At 39.4% G+C, this 17015-nt stretch overlaps 1 protein-coding gene across 1 annotated transcript in view; it reads right to left on the reverse strand.

Moving 5' to 3' along the window:
- Positions 1-16739, reverse strand: part of PLA2G4D (phospholipase A2 group IVD) — a 42622-nt gene extending 25883 nt beyond the window's left edge. Inside the window, exons 1-7 of the mRNA XM_074232045.1 lie at positions 16615-16739; positions 9127-9199; positions 6549-6685; positions 5206-5337; positions 4369-4409; positions 3659-3701; positions 2307-2370 (exon numbers count right to left, since the gene is read on the reverse strand). Coding sequence (XP_074088146.1) covers positions 2307-2370; positions 3659-3701; positions 4369-4409; positions 5206-5337; positions 6549-6685; positions 9127-9199; positions 16615-16659 — 535 coding nt within the window. The 5' untranslated portion in view covers positions 16660-16739. The remainder of the gene's footprint in view (positions 1-2306; positions 2371-3658; positions 3702-4368; positions 4410-5205; positions 5338-6548; positions 6686-9126; positions 9200-16614) is intronic.
- Positions 16740-17015: the final 276 nt, after the last annotated feature.

Genomic DNA, 17015 nt, shown 5'->3' on the forward strand with positions numbered 1-17015 from the left:
CACACACACACACGCTATTATTTCTGTTATCACTAAATGGTTTTATTAAGTTTAGCTAGGTAGTATAGTAGATAAAGCACCAAGCCTGGAGTCAGGAAGATCTGAGTGCAAGTCTAACCTCAGATACTAATTCTGTGAGACCCTGGGCAAATCATTTAATCCCTCTTTATCTCCTTTCCTTATCTATAAAATGGGGACACCCTGGAGAAAGAAATGGTGAAACACTCCAATGTCCTTGCCAAGAAAACCCCATGAGGTCAAGAAAAGTCAGACACAACTGAGTGATTGAATAATAATAGTATTATCTCAGGCCCATGTCCCCTGTTTCAAGAGCCTTAGAGAACCCCCCGACCAGAAAAGCTGCATCACTATTCCCTTTAATGCTGTGGAGAGTAAGACCGGGACTAGGAAATCCATCCCAACAAAGAACCCACCACAGAGGCCCCTCAGCAATGTTCTCTGTTCCCAGGCCAGGCAGGCTCCCCTTCTCTAGGATAATATAAACTCACAGAATCTCAGAGCTGGAAGAAGGAATCACAGAGACCATGCTATTCCTAAGGTATAGATCTAATCATCTTACTCTTCTACTGAAGTACTGTGACTCCCTATTGCCTGAAGAAAAAATAAGCAAATTCCTCTGACTATGCCTTTACATCAGGAGTGGATAACTTTTTTTCTACCAAGGGCCATTTGGATATTATATATTTGGTCAAACATTTGATTAATTCACCCCTAAAGGTCCCTAGATTTACTTAATTTCAAGGCTTTTTATGATCTGATACTTCTCATCCTTACTTTAAATAAACTGTTCCATGGTCTTAGAATGAATTTCTCTTCATCTCTACCTCTCAAAAATTCCTAGCTTCCTTCCAGGCTCAGCTCAACTGACACTTTCCAATCTCAGATCAACTGGCACCTTCTAGTCTCTTTATCCTACACCCTCTCCCAAGAAATGATTTTGTATTGATTACATATACAATATATTTATCATGTTATTATATAAAGTATATAGTACATAAATTATACAATATAAAATATTATGTATAATATATGTAACACATATATTATAAAATATATACAAGGTACATTGCATATAATGTTATATATACAATGTATATTATAAATTCATTTATTATATTATGTGTATATAATTGCTATATTGTATTGTCATCTCAGTGATGTCCAACACTTCATGACCTCATGTACATGGGTTTTTCTTGGAAAAGATACAAAAGTGGTTTGACATTTCCTTCTCTAGTATGTCTCTATACTGGGGAGGTAGATTAGATTATTCCTAAGGTCCCTCTAGCTCTAAATCTACTACTATAAATAAATGTTTATTGGATGGCTGATGGCTGATGGATGGATGGATGGATGGATGGATGGATGGATGGATGGATGGATAGATGGATGGATGAACAAATGAATCATCTGTGGTTCAGCTTAGATCTGGTTGAAGACTTCTAAGTGAGGGTCAACTTAATTCCAAGGTAACCCATTCCATTTGAGGGCAGCTTTAATTATCAGGGAGCTTTTAATTATAACAAACCAAGAATTTTCTCTCTGCACCTTCTGCTCCTTGCTCTTGCCTCTGGAGCCAAGCAGAAAAAAATCATATCCTCTTTGACGGGACAAACTGTTACATATGTGAAGACATCTATTTAGTGTCCCCCAAATAACTCTCTTCTCCTGGCTAAAACATTTCAACCAAACTTTAGGCAATGGTTGTCTACACCCTGTACTCTTTCCTTTCCCTCCCCCTTCCCTTTCCCTTTTAGTCTTCTTATACCTTACACTTAGCCCACATATACATTTTTTGATCCAATGATACCCACCTACTTGATAATGTTTGACCAGACAATCCATCTCCCAACTGTCATTTTCTTGACTGACCCTCAGGCTCTGAATGTTCTCCCTCTTCACTTCCACTGGCTGGTTCCTCTGGTTTACTTCAAATCTCAGATAAAAACTCCACTTTCTACAGGAAGCCCTCCATAATTCCTCTTAATTCTAGGGCCTTCCTTCTATTGATTGTTTGGACATAGTTGTAAGCATGCTGTCTTCGCCATTAGGCTGGAGCTCTTTGAGAGTGGGGACTTTCTTCTATCTTTCTCCATATACACAATGTCTGGCACAGAGTAGGCTCTTAATCAAAGTTTATTGATTAAGGTGCATGTAAGCTTATCAATGGTCTCCCTAAGATGTGGGGTCCTGTCTCAAATTCAATATTCCAAATAAGGTAGAAGATGGCAAGACTATCACTTGCCATGTTCTGGGATTGGTTCTGGGCATGACTTGGGGCTCACCTGTGACCACTGCCGTGCTCCCTGTCTTGTCCACCTGTGCAGTCAGGCAGGATAGTTCCCGAGCCTATAATACATAGTGTAATGGAAAATGGAAAAGGGGGATATTGGGGCACAGGCCTGGTTTTCCTCATCAACTCAGACTATATGTACCTCCCCTTCCTTGCCCCAAATCCAAGTTATGAAAATAAGAAGCGGAAGGAAAGCAAGTCTTGCTGAATAATCTCCAAGTTTCTCCTCAGGACCTGAAGGATAAAAGACCCAGAAGCTGCTTCTAGATTCAGTAAATTCTGGATACCAAAAGAATAGTTTTGTTGAACTCTCCAAGATTCAAGAAGTCTTTTAGAAACCATTCCCAACTCTCAGGCATTTGGTTTCCAAAGCAGTTGTAGATGGAATCACACTCCCACCTGGTGGCCATGTCTCAGGACTGAACCTTCCTGAAGTCTATCCTACCTCCTGCCTCAACTCCAAACCAGTATAGAGAAAAGATAGGCTACCCACCCCAAATTCAAGTTCTTAGAATCATTGTACAATAGAATTTGGAACTCAAAACTCAAGGAAAAATTTAAAATTGCTTTAACTTGTAATTGAGGGAAAAAAACTATATGAAATTAAAATTTTTCTAACAATAATAAAGAAAAAGAATGGAAGTATAGTAGGTTAATATCACTGAAAATTCTCTGGGCCTCAGTTGGCTCAGATAAAGATGGGTATAAAATATCCTGTGATGCCATGATTGGTATGTTTCTGAAGTTCTGAAGAAGACCAAGACAGATTATCTCTTAATGGTTCTTTACCATTCTAATTAATATGCATGCTTCTAAACTTAATCAGCAAATATAGAGACCTGGTAGCCACTTGGATTTCCCAGTTCCATTTCCTATAGCTTTCACAGTGAAATCCCTAAATATCTCATCTTCTTCTCTCCATCCCTGCTCAGGGGGCTAGTGCCAAACAAGAGTTTACAAAAAAAAAACAAACTGATTTTCATTGGGAGTATTTACACCTCAAAAATTGGCAAATGCAACACATCAAGACTGGTATATTGTTTTGTTGATTGTCTAAACCTAAGAAAGTCTTAATAATTCAGATTAAACTTGAAAGTCTATAAGGGGTGTCTTTTGTTTCTTTTCCAGAGAGATGGTTGTTAAACATTTACCAGCATGACCCTGTTGTCAAATGAACAGGCCTGTTCAGATCCTGCCCTGTCTAGACCTGAAGGATGGATGGGATAGGTCATAGACCCTAGTTTCATTCGCTTGCCCAAACCCTCCAACTCCTTCATTCCGACATCTCAAAACCCTCAGCTCTGATCCCTGTGTTCTCTAGGAAAAATCCCACAATCTGGTTACCACAAGGACATTGTTGGTGATGAGATTTTCTGGAGAATCCAATCTGTAAAAATCAAAACAGAATCATAAGGGAAATGAGTATAAACCCTCCTTGTCATGGCCTAAGGCAAAGATTTTCCATTGAGGGATCTCAGAGTTCCAGTCCTAGCCAGCCCGTCTCAAAACACATACACACACACACACACACATCCCTCCCACTGTCCCAAACACTTGGAATGAGTATCTGCCCCTCTCACACTTCCTACCATAATCTCAGTGAGGGACTGACTACCTGAGTAGTCAAAACTTGTAGGCTAGGAAGGCTCAATATTGAGCACATTCTGAGGGATTTCTATGTCAACAGTAGATGGTTTTGAAACAATTCTCCTATCCATCCCCAGAAAGGTAGCTAGATCACAATATATAGCATTTTAAGGCTTGTACTTTTTACATGTTACCCTCATTATATCCTAACAACACCCTATGAAGAGGGTGTTATTATTATTTAGAGATGAGGAAATAAGGACTGAGGGAAACTCAGTGTTTAAAGGAGGAAAGATTTAAACCTAGGTCGTCCTGAAACCTAGACTAATGCTCTAGGCCTTACACCACCTAATCTTCCCTTAAAAAAAAAAAGACCCAAACTTTTTAATAAGGAGGGATTCTAAAGTAATAAAATCTTTGGGAAAAATCCATACTTTCCATCCCACTTGCTTTCCACATGTACTCACATTTCCTCTACCTGGAACTCCACATCCAGTTCTTCCTTTCCCTGAAATCCCAAGAGAAAAAGAACAAATGAAGGAATTGTTTTCTCTCCCTGGATGCTCAAGCCTTACTATACAGCAATCAATAAATATTCATTAGGTGTCAACTATGTGCCAGGTGCTGGGTGGTATCCCCTAGAGTCAAAGGACAAGGTACATAGGTATGTACCTTAGGGTGTGTATCTATGGAATTTATCTTTTATAATTAAGGTGAATATTGAATGTTCAATAACAGGGATGGAGACTGGACCTGTGATTTCATTGATATAGGGAACTCCTAGATAAAGAAACTCACTCTATCAAGGCAGGTTGGCATCTTCTCAGTAATCTACAGTCTTAGAGAATTTCCTAGAACACTGAAATATTAAATAATTTGCCCAGGGTCAACAGTCAGGATGTGTTAGAAGCAAGACTTGAAAGACTTGAATTCAGTTTTTCTCTAGCTCTGATATCAGTTCTCTCTCCACTATGCCAAAATTGCCTTTCAATTTAATCATAAAATAATCTTTATTTGCCAAACTAAAAAAAAGGCAAACAACTTAGACAATTTAAAAATTAATAACTAAACTTTACTTTAAAATAAAAACAAACATGATTCACACAATACTAATTCCTTTGAGACATTAGGAGAGTCTTGGGCATATCAGATCTACCCTATATGTACATGTCTCTGGAATGACCCTGATTATTTGATTCCCCTCCCCCCTTATGACAAATGGGAGAAAATAGAGATGAAATTATTGCCTAATTTCCCCTCCCCTAATGGAAGCTATTTCCCCAAGAATTCCAATGCCCCTTTACCTGAGGATTCAGAGAGAAAGTCTTTAGGATGGATTTTCCAGGGCTGACTTCAATGGTATCAAAATAGACAGTGAAGAGGTCTTTATCTTCTGTAACTAAGTCTGCATCATAGACTTTCAACTCCAGAATATTCTAAAGATTCAGGAGCAAATATTTAGGAGAGTTAGATAATGAGCTGAGGTAGATAGATGATAGATAAATAATTAGATATTGTGATATATATATATATATATATATATATGTTTATATAGACATACATAACACATAACTAGCTGGATGACCTTGGTCAAATACAGGGACAGGTTCATTGGTTCAGCTATGTTCACTAGTAGCAACACTTAATTTATAGCCCAAGTTTCTCAAATTGACTAGAGTTATAACACTGATACCCTGCTTATCCACTTCAGGTTGAATCCCTAGACTCAGCTCTGTTCCCTCTTAAGCTAATAGAGCTCATCTCCTAGCTGGCTAGCTGAATCCTAGAGAGAGGAACTTCTGATGGGAATTGAGGTAGATTGTCTGGGGAGAACATTACAGTAACCATTGCGAATTAACATAGTGTAGAGGAATGAGCACTGGTTCTTGAGTCAGAGACTTGAGCAGGTCATAACCCTGGGCCTCAGTTTCCTCATCTATAGGAGGAGGATGAAGGCTAGATGGTCTCTGAGATCCCTTCCAACTCTTAGACTCTATAAGTCATTTTATCCCTCAGGAATATAGATTTAGATACAGAAAGGATCTTAGAGGGCATCGAATCTCACTCATATTTTCTCAATGAGAAAACTGAGGCACAGAGAAATTAAATGATTTGGCCAGGGTCACATGGCTAAGAAATGTGTGAGGCAGGATTTTAAGTCTTGATTTTTCTAATACCAAGTTCAGCAGTCTACAAAAATGAAAGAATGGGACTAAATGATCCCTATGGTTCCTTTATCAAGTTTGCCATTCTATGGACAAAGTAGAGACACATAAATAAACATGGACATAAATATATGTACTTATATATCTCAGCTTCACTTTCCTCATACTAACTGTAGTACTTATTGCTTTTGTGAGAATCAAATAGGGAAATATGTGTAAAACTCTCTGAAAACCTTTAAGTATTATATGATGTTATTAAAGACATAAATGACAATTATCTCTCTTCTTTTTAAGAAGTCTCATTTTTCTGGCTGAGCTTTATTGAGAATTTCTCTCCATCCCTGAGAAGCCTTCACCTCCACCCCAGGTAAGGCTTATCTATCCCTCCCCACTCCCAATCAACACTGGGATGTTGAGGGGGTGCAGCCTCTTTTTGGAAAAGAATACAGGTCAAGCTCTCTCCTTTAGGGTCTGGTCTTTACCTTGACTTGCCTCTGGATCTGGAAGCTGAAGGTCTCATTCCAAATGGGGTGATTTGAATTGGAGATGATTTTGGTCCTAAATGTGCTAGTTGATGCTGTTGGCAACTGTAGGACTACATACAGGTCGGCCTCACTTACTACCACAACGGGAAAGAGCAAGATATCAAGTTTTGTTGTTGTTATTCAGTCATTTTCAACCATGTTCAACGCTGTAAACTTATCTTAAGGTTTTCTTAGCAAAGATATAAAAATTGCCATATCCTTCTCTAGCTCACTTTACAGATGAAGAAAATGAGGCAAATGGAATGAAGTGACTTGCCCAGGGTCACACAGCTAATTCATGTCTGAGGTTGAACTTAGGAAAATGAATCTTCCTAACTCTAGGAACAGCACTCTATTCACTGTGCCATTGAGTTGCCCCTACTGCACTCATATCCCAATGACCTGAGCTTCTCTCCAAGATCCATTTCAGGACCCCATTAATTATCTGAGTCACTTTAGAACTCCATTAATTACCTGGGTCACTTAGCTCACTAGACTGGGAGTTTCCTTCAATTAGGGACTTCATTTTGACTCTTCTCTCTCCCTAACAAAAGGGCAGCAATGTGGAAGAGTAGGAAGGAAAGTGTGACAGTTTTGAGTTCTAAGAATCAGGGTTCAAATCCTTTAATGAACTGTGGCATGTCACTTCAAATCTCTGAGTCTCACTTTCCTTATCTGTAAAATGAGGGAGTGGATTAGATGACCCCAAGGTCCCTTTCTGGCTTATGACCCCAAGACCTCACACTTAATAAAAATGTTTATTGAATGAATAAATTTTGATTTTTTGGGGGATGCCTATTGCTCTTTGGATAGTCTAGTTTTATTGTGAAGTTTCTTTGGGACATAGAAATGAGACTGGCTTCCCAAAGCTTGTCTCAGAAGAGAAGTGCTGCCAACCATTTGGGAAGGCCTGGAACACATGCTCAACAATAAATCATGCCTGCTGTCTGATCCCCACCTTGGAAAAGTTCAGAGAAATACATCTCCAGACTGACTCAGGAAGAAAATTTTTTCCATTGGCAGTGCCCCACAAAGTCTGTCTGTACACCAAAGAGCAATAAAAATGATCAAACCCTTTGACCCAGCAATACCAGTATTGAGAAGAAATAAAATAAAATGGGAAAAATCCCAAATGTTCCAAATATTCATAGCAGCTCTTTTTGTAGTGGCAAAGAATTAGAAATTGAGGAGATATTCATCAATCGGCAAAGGGTTGAACAAGTTATAGTATATGAGTGTTATGAAGTACTATTGTTCTACAAAAAATCATGAATAGTTGGACTCTAGAGAAGTGTGGCAAAAATTACAGGAACTGATGCTGAGTGAAGAGAACAGAACCAAGAGAAAATTGACAACAACATTGTGAGTTGATCAACTTTGATGGATGCGGTTCCTCTCAGCAGTTCAGAGAGCTAGGATGACAGTGGGAGACCTGTTATGGACAATGTTATCCACATCCAGAGGAGGAAACACAAAAAAACAAAAACTACAGAATCTGAATGAATACTATGTTTACTTTGTAAAGATTTCTTTTATGCTTTTCCTTTTTATCCCATGGTTTTCTTTATTTTCTCTTAGTCCTAATTCTTCATACTAGAAAAGGACTAATATGCAAGTAACCATGTTAAACACAAATGTGTATGTATGATGTTCAATAGACTATCTGCTGCTTGAGGGGAGGGGAATAGGAAAGGAGGATGGAATGAATTTATACAACTTATAAAAATATACATGTGGATAAATGTTGAAAAACTTTCATAAATATGTAATTTGAAAAACAAAATAAAATATCAATTAAAAAAGACTATCTGCTAAGGCAAAGAAGGATTACAATATGAATCTAAAGAGAGAGTATCTATACTGGTAAAATCACAAATCCTTAAATACCTTAGATGCAAGCTTGTCTCTAAAGGGAGAAGAAAATGCACCTTCCAAAAGTTGGTAGACTGTGAGTATGGTCCTTAAGACCAGGGTACATGTTTTTGTCTTTGTGATCTCTACCTCCACCCATAGAGCCTGGAATATGTTGTTGTTTTCTGTTATTGTTCAGTCGTGCCTAACTCTTCATGACCCCATTGAGGGTTTTCTTGGCAAAGATATCAGAGTGGTTTGACATTTCCTTCTCTAACTCATATTCAGACAAGGAAACTGAGGCAATAGGGGGTTAAGTGACTTGCCCAGGATCACACAGCTAGTAATTGAGAATGGATTTGAGCTCAGATCCTCCTGATTCCAAATTCAGTATTTTATCCTCTGTAGCTGTCCCTAGGGCTGGCATATTGTAAGCTCTTAACACATGCTTGTTGACTGACAATAGATGGCTTGCTGAATAAGGGAGAAAAGAGGAAAAGAGTCAGAAATGAATCCAATGAATGAAAGATAACAATAAAAATTAAGGAAAATGAACTGTATGGGGGAGGTGGATAACACAGGGTCAACTCAGAGATCTTCTCCTAGATCTTTTCCATGAATTGTGGACAGGTCAGACCAAAAATGACTTTCCCTATCCCTGGGAACCAAGAAGCAAGTTACTCACATAGATCAGTCCAGAACAAGTTCCTCGCTTCCAGGATCTTCACAGAGAGTTGGCAGCAGGTAGAGGCTTCACCCTGAACAGAAAACTATATGAACAAGTGTTCCAATCATAATATTCAAAGACAAATCAAAAATGTGGTAAAGTTTGTTAGGGAATGTGGAGCCCTCATGGGTGTGGAATGCTTGCAGCCACTCCAGACCCAAGAGATTTCCTGAGGCCTCTGAAGCGACCTGGTGGATAGAATGCTGGACCTGAGTTCTAATATGACTTCACACACTTATGAGATATGTGACCCTAGGTAAGACCCTTAATCTCTGTCTTCCTCAAGTCCCATTCTTTATTAAATTTTCGAAGAATGTTGCCATTGCCTGGAATGTTTCCCTTCCTCAACTCTACCTACTGACTTTCCTGGGTTCTTTTAAGTCCCAGGAAAGCCCCCCGCTTCTTTTTTACAAAAGGTCTTTCCTAATTTCTCTTAATTCTAGTGTCTTTCCTGTGTTAATGATTCCCTATTTACCCTATAGGTAGTAGCTTTTCATATTTGTTTGCAGGCAGTGATAACCCCACACACACACCTTTTAGAGTATAAATTCCTTGAGGGCAGGAATTGTCTTTTGCCTATTTTTGTCTTACATTGTTGTATATCCAACGTTTAGGACAGGACCTGGTACATAGTAGGTACTTAATAAATGTATTAAGCAATTAGGTGGTACAATGAATAAAGTCAGGCTTAGAGTCAGAAAGATCTGAGTTCAAATCTAGCCTCAGATACTTACTAACTGTGTGACCCTGGATAAGTCACTTAACCCTATTTGTCTCAATTCCTTAGCTGTGGAATGATCTGGGGAGGAAATAACAAACCACTCCAGTATCTTTGCTAAGAAAACCCAAATAGGTTCACAAAGAGTCAGACACAACTGAAAAATAACTGAAAGGAAAGATATACTATTTTAAGATTTATAGAGCATTTTACATTTCACCTAATTTGAACCTCACAGTCACCTTCAGAACCTCCAACTTAGCAATGAGGAAACTGAGGCTGAGAGAAAAATGACTTGCCCAGGGTTACCCAGATAGAAAGTATCTGAGGCAGGATTTTGATTCATATCTGGCAATTTATCCACAACATCATCTAATTGCCTAATACACACTATTATCACTAGTGAAGAAGTCCTATTGCCAGTCTTCTCTCTATACTCAGACACTTAGACCTACTTAAGTAACTTCCTTGGGTATTGTGTCTTCATTAACCTGAATTCCAAATGTGTCAGTCTTTCTCCTCGCCTACTACTACCCTCCTCCCCCCCAGAGAACCATACTCAGCTAATTGTCATAGTCTCAGCACAAGCCATCCACCCTATAGCTTCTGCTGTCTCCACCCTCTTTGAGACATGTCACACCTTCTCTACCCTTTGCAAGTACCACAGAAGAGACTCTCCTTGTGGTTGAAGGATCAGTATCCAGGAGAGTCTCTGACTGGTGAGATCAGGAATATGTGGCACTAGTAATGTCCCTGTCAACTTCCTGCTCCATTAGGGTGGACACACGAACAACCTGATGAGGAAGGTTCCTTCCTCAATTTGTGGTGAATAATGATTCAGAGACACTGAGCAACATTTTCCATTAATGAGCCCTCAATAAAAGGTGGTAACTGACCCAGCTTCTTAGTTTCAAAAAAAAAAAATACTCAGTTTGATTCCCTCCCAGTTTTACAAATTCTCAACATCAAATTCATCAGGAAGAAGTTGGTTCCAAGAATTCATTAAAGTCCATGGAATAAAAACATTAAGGAAAATGAGGTCAAAACCCTGCCTCAGCATAGAACTTGGTCAAGGGTACTGATCACAGACCACACTTAGAGGAGCCTGCCTTAGAAGAACAGGATCAGAAAAGTCTGGTTCCTTTTAGAGAAGAGACAATGTGGCAAGAAGATAGATAAAGTCTAGAATACCCAAGTTCATTTGAAGAGAAGGGAGATAGAAAAGTCCAACTCCATTCATATAGCTGCTCCTCAGTCAGAGAAAGTCTAATGTGACAGTCCCCTGCTCTTACTATACAGGTTTGCTCAGCTCCCTCACCTGCTGGGTGGCAAATTACTCCTCTAGGAATGTTGGAACTTGGTGCCACTTCCTAACCCAGAGGTGGGGAACCTTTCTTCTGCCAAGGGTCATTTGGATATTTATATTATCATTTGTAGGCTAAAATTGTTCAAACAATTAATTCATTCATTCCTTAAAAAACTACTAGATTTTTTAAAATTTCAAACCCTACCTGAGGTTACCTTGGTAATGTCAGACCAATACAGCCCACAGGAAATTCCTGGCCCCTGTAACCCATCAATCTCTACATTGTAGATTGGGGTTGCTTAGTTCTGATAGGCTTTCTTAATTCTTCATTTCTGTTCTGTCTCAGAAGATTGTCATTTCCTTAGAAAGATTTTTTTGAAGTGAAACCCAGTCATCCTAATATGGCCTCAGATTCTTTTCTCCCCAGCATTCCCCAGCTTTTGGAATTTAATAACCAGATCAAGGCTTTGTGCCACTATAACAACTCCATTTTGTTCTTTCATTTTTTTTTTTCAGTTGTTTCAGCTTCTTCATGATCCCTTTTGGAGTTGTCTTGGCAGAAATACTGAAGAGGTTTGCCATTTTCTTCTCTAGCTCATTTTACAGATGAGGAAATTGAGGCAAGCAGCATTATATGACTTGCCCAGAGATACACTAAGTGTCTGAGGCTAGATTTGAATTCAGGTCTTCCTGATTCCAAGTCTGTCACTCTATCCACTGTGCCTTCTAGTTACCCAGCTATTGTTTTTTTCTCCTCCGGGGCACTAATAAATGGCTATAAGCCAATGTGCTTTCTTTCTGTGGCCAGAGGGGGGCACCTGGTTCCCTTAACTGTTGGAAGATTCCCACCTAACTAAACTGTTCAATCAATCAATGGTGGTTCATTGATGTTGACTTTCATGAGGTTTTCCTATGCAAATACCGGACACATCTTTCTCATTTGGTAATTAGAGCTAACATTTATATAATCCTTGAAGATTTGCAAAGCACTTCAATACATTATCTCCTTAGATCCTTTATCCTCATTTTACAAATGGGTTTGAAAAAGATTAAGTGCCTTGGGTTGCACAGTGAATAGAGTTCTGGATCTGGAGTTAGGAACACAGTCTTCCTAAGTTCAAATCCAGCCCCAGACACTTTATTGCTTCCCCTACATTAAATCTTTATAATAACCCTAGTGAAGTAGGAAATACTGGCATTATAAGCCCTATTTCATGATAAGGGTAAAGAAACTGAGACTGCATGAGCCTGGGCAAGTCACTTAACCCTGTTTGCCTCAGTTTCTTCATTTGCCAAATGAGCTGGTGAAGGAAATGGTCAACCACTCCAGTACCTTTGCCAAGAAAGTCCCAAAAGGAGGTCCTAAAGAGTTGGACATGACTGAAGCAACTGAACAGCAAAGTGGTTTTCTCCAAATTGTACAGTTAATCATATCTGAAGTACAATTTTAACTTGGGCTGTTCTTTTTCTAAGACTAACACTTTATCCACTGTGCCAATTATAAGTGAGAGACAGAGAGAGAGCCCAGAATCCTGGTTCACTGGCCACTTCACAATCTTGGGGCTTTTTCACAGACAACTCAAACATTGACCTTTTTGTTCTCAGGTAGGTCTAAGAGACAGTGAAGACAAAGGAAACTTGAGTCCAAGCACAGAGAGAGTCCTAAAAGCCATGAGGGTGAGAACCCTGGGGCCTATGATAACAATAACTGACAATTAATTTGTCTTAAGATTTGCAGAAAGTTTCCTTCCGAAATACCAAGCTCATGTGCCAGTCTTTTGCCCTCACTGATGGCTTCCCTCCCTACCCTGACCCCCAGCTCCACCCCTACCTCCAACCCCAATTCCATGATATTTGTAAAACCCTTAGGATGGGTTTTGGCCCTTCTACAAACAAACTTGTTCCCCTCCTGCTCCTATTGATGCCCCCCCCAAATAAATGTTTTTGAGACAATGAGGTTAAGTGACTTACCCAGGGTCACATAGCTAGTAAGTATCAAGTGACTGAGGCTGGCTTTGAACTCAGGACTTCCTGACTCCAGAGACAATGTCTATCCACTGCACCACCTAACTGCCCCCCAAATATTTTTTGCAAAATACTTAGCAATGCTTGGTCCATGGCAGGCATTTAAAAATGCTTGTTCCCCATTCTGCCCCCCCAATTTTGCACTTATTTATATGTACACAGTTATTTCTCTCTTTTTATCTTTATATCCCCAGAACCTATATAGCTCCTGGTACAAATAGTGTCTAATAAATGCTTGTTGATTGACTGATTATATCTATTATTTAAGATCCTACAATAATAGATCTAGGACTAGGATACAAAGACTATTCCCCTGGCCTCAGAGACAGTAAGGATTCTTTCGGCTGTCACAGGTTGCCTCCCCTACATTAAATCCTTATGACAACCTTGGTGAAGTAGGGACTTATGGGTATTATAATTCCCATGTCACAGAAAAGGAAACTGAAACTCAGAGAGACTCATCAATCAGAGGTGACTTTTGAGACTTTTGAACTCAAAACTTCATGACTGCAGGTCCAGCAATTTGTCTACTCTACTCCACTTTCTTCCCAATAAGGTGTTGAGACCAAACTATATCTCTACCTGAACCTTCCATGTCTACGACCCTATCCTCTGGTCTCTCTAATCACATTTGGATATTTGGGGAGGAGAACATGGATAGAGCTATTGGTAAACCATAACCTAATGAACTGGAAAAGAAGAGATCGAACTCATTTTCTGGTCAAGGTGGGCAGACATCCTGTATAACCCCCTGAAGAACTAATTCCAGGTGGTTTTCTCCCTGATTTTCTAGCTGTTTTTCTGGTTCCTAGAACAGGATTCCATCATTCCATTCCAGCAGGAAGGTGTTGGATAATCAATCACCAAGACACCTCAACTTGCATCAGGAACCAGACTAGGGGCAAGGAAATGTCTAAAGGAATTTATTGTGCAATTTCCCACAAATGCAAATGCTATCCATGACGGCCATATTAGATCATTTAACTAAAAATATACCTTAGTAGTAACAACACTAACAGAACCTAACTGAAACCTTCAAGACGTCTTACAAGTCTAAAAATGTTTCCCTTGGTAACCACTGGAATGTCGATGGATCTGGGCTTTCTGGCTCTGCAACCACTTTTTCATCTTTGTTCTTGCTCAACATCTAAACTTTCCTTAAGAGATAATCTAGATGTTGTAGAATCCAATCACAAGACCTGAGTTCAAATCATGCCCCAGATTCTTCCTTGCCATATGTCTCTGGGCAAGCCACTTGACCTCCATCTGCCTCAATTTCTTCAATGGATATGATAATAATATCTACCTCCCAGGGTTGTTCTGAGGATCAAATGAAAAAGTTTTGTAAATATTTAGAACAGTACCTTTATTGTGAAGAAAAGTACTTGGAAACCTTAAGACCCTATAGAAATGTGAATAGTTATCATCCTTGTTTTTGACTAGACCTGAGATTTTATTGGGAAGTCTAGGGAAGGAACTCTCTATCAATGCAGATGGCACAGCTCTATAATTCATAGTCTTATGAAGTCCTCTAGAAGACTGAGTAGGGCAGCTAGGTGGTACCAAAATGCTCAGTCATAACACTCAGAGCACCATGTCTTTCTCAGAGCACTCATCTTCCTGAGTTCAAATTCAGTCTTAGACACATATGAGAAATGTGACCCTGGGCAAATTACTTAATCCTATTTGCCTTGGTTTCCTTATCTGTAAAATGATCTGGGAAGAAAATGGAAAACCATTCCAGTACCTTTGCCAAAAAAATCCCAAATGGGGTCTTAAAGAATTGGACATGGCTGAAATGATCAAATAATCAAAACAAAGAGTACTTGCCCAAGTTCTTGCTCACTATTATGCCTCAGGACTTTAAGTTTTCGTAGGTTCAAGATCAGCTCTCTACTATTCTAACGCAATTGTTATTAATCCTAAGGCTGACATAGTTGAAGAGCAGTATGGTGCCATAGAAAGAAATAGTTCTAGATTCTGGGTTCAAATCTCAGTTCTCCCATTTATTACCTATAATGACTACCATCTATAGGTTTTCTATAAATCAGAGAATAAACTTCATGTCTAACCTAAATTAATTTTGTTTTAACCTAATTGTCTTTATAATATAATATAATATACATAGACTTTATAATATATTGCATAAGTATGTATAATTAATATATATCTTTAGAGTATGCAAAGCATTTTATAAAAGCTATCTCACTAGGTCCTCACAACAATCTGGTTAGGTAATAGATACTATTATCTCAGTCAAACTGTAACCTGGAAAGACCTAGCTTTAAAAAAAACAAGATCTCCAACTGTATCCACCAGGGCCATCTCTAGTCGTCCTGATCCCTCTCTGGCCACTAGACCAGGAGAAAATGATGCTGATGACTTTGTCTCCCACATCTAAATCCAACTCACTTGCATGTCACCCATCTCCTTCTGGATGTCTTTCTTCAAGAACGAAGGACAAACAACCACATATACAAGGTCTTGCTGATAATAAGTAAATATTAGAGACTAGATTTGAACCCAGGTCCTCTGACCCCAGAGTCAGTGATGTTTTCATTGTACTATACCATCTCACCTGCCATTTGATTTTGATTGCCCACCAACCTGATCAAGGTTTGAGATAGCCAGGGAGATGGCAAGTTTTTCTCATAGGAGAGTCAGAGCTAACATAAGTACCATAAAGAGTTATGAAGGCTTCTCTCTCTGGAACTGCATCTTCAATTTCATTAATTATAGTAATAAGTGACTAAAATGCCTTAAACACAGTTTCTTATTGGAGTCTCATAATGCTCTTGTAAGATAGATATTACAGGTATTATTTATTATTATCCCTGTTTCACAAATAAGGGGGGGGGGGATCTCAGAAGGTTGAGTGACTTACCTTTCTGACAAGTGTCAGAGTTGGGATTTGAACCCAGTTCCCTGATTCCAAGTTTAGCATTCTACTACTCTATGCTAGAGTGATTAATAATGAAAAGCCCATGGCTCCTTGGCAGTTACAGAGGAACTCATGGGAAATTGGTCTGTTCCCTGCTCTACTCCAAGTAGGAGAGGCTGACCACCCATCCTAAGGTAAATCCTTCTGATTTAGAGACATCTCTAAAGGCATGTGACTGTCAGGTAAGCTGAAGAAGAAACGCCACTGAGTAACTAATACCTGGTATCTCTCCATCTCTGATTCTCCTTCATTTTTTCTGGACACAATCTTTCCAGCAACTGTGACCATATCCAAACCAAGTTAGAAAACAATGGGTCCCACATCCCACACCTGCCCTTTACCCAGACAAAGACATGGGTTCTACTTTCTTCAGATAGCTGGAAATTCTCCCCAATCTAAACTGAACCTGGATTTCCAGAACCTGCATCTGTACATGAGCCCAGTAGGTACAATTACCTGGAGGGGTTGGCAGGATAGTCCCTCAGACACTAGGCTCTCCATGGCATAATAATACCAGTCGCTGAAAATACTTTTCAATCAGCTCCTGACAAGGACAGGTGGAAGGTTGCTATGGCAGTCCAGGTAGGGATGATGTCTTTAATCTGATGGTCTCAGCGATCAACAGTCTTATAAACAAGTTTGGGGCTCCACCCTCTAGGTGACTCCCACACTTGACAACCTTTTCCCCTTGCTTCACTACCAGATACTATTCATTTGCCCACACTTCAAAGTACCACCCTAGGGCACCAGGGTGGGGCAACACTTCCAAAGCTGAGCTTACAAAAGGAAATATATTCAACCAGAAAACTGTCCACATGAAGCAACTAGAAAGAGATGAAGAAATGTCTTATGCTGAG

This window comes from Macrotis lagotis, chromosome 4 (assembly GCF_037893015.1).
Source record: "Macrotis lagotis isolate mMagLag1 chromosome 4, bilby.v1.9.chrom.fasta, whole genome shotgun sequence".
In the NCBI taxonomy this organism is placed as follows: Eukaryota; Metazoa; Chordata; class Mammalia; order Peramelemorphia; family Peramelidae; genus Macrotis; species Macrotis lagotis.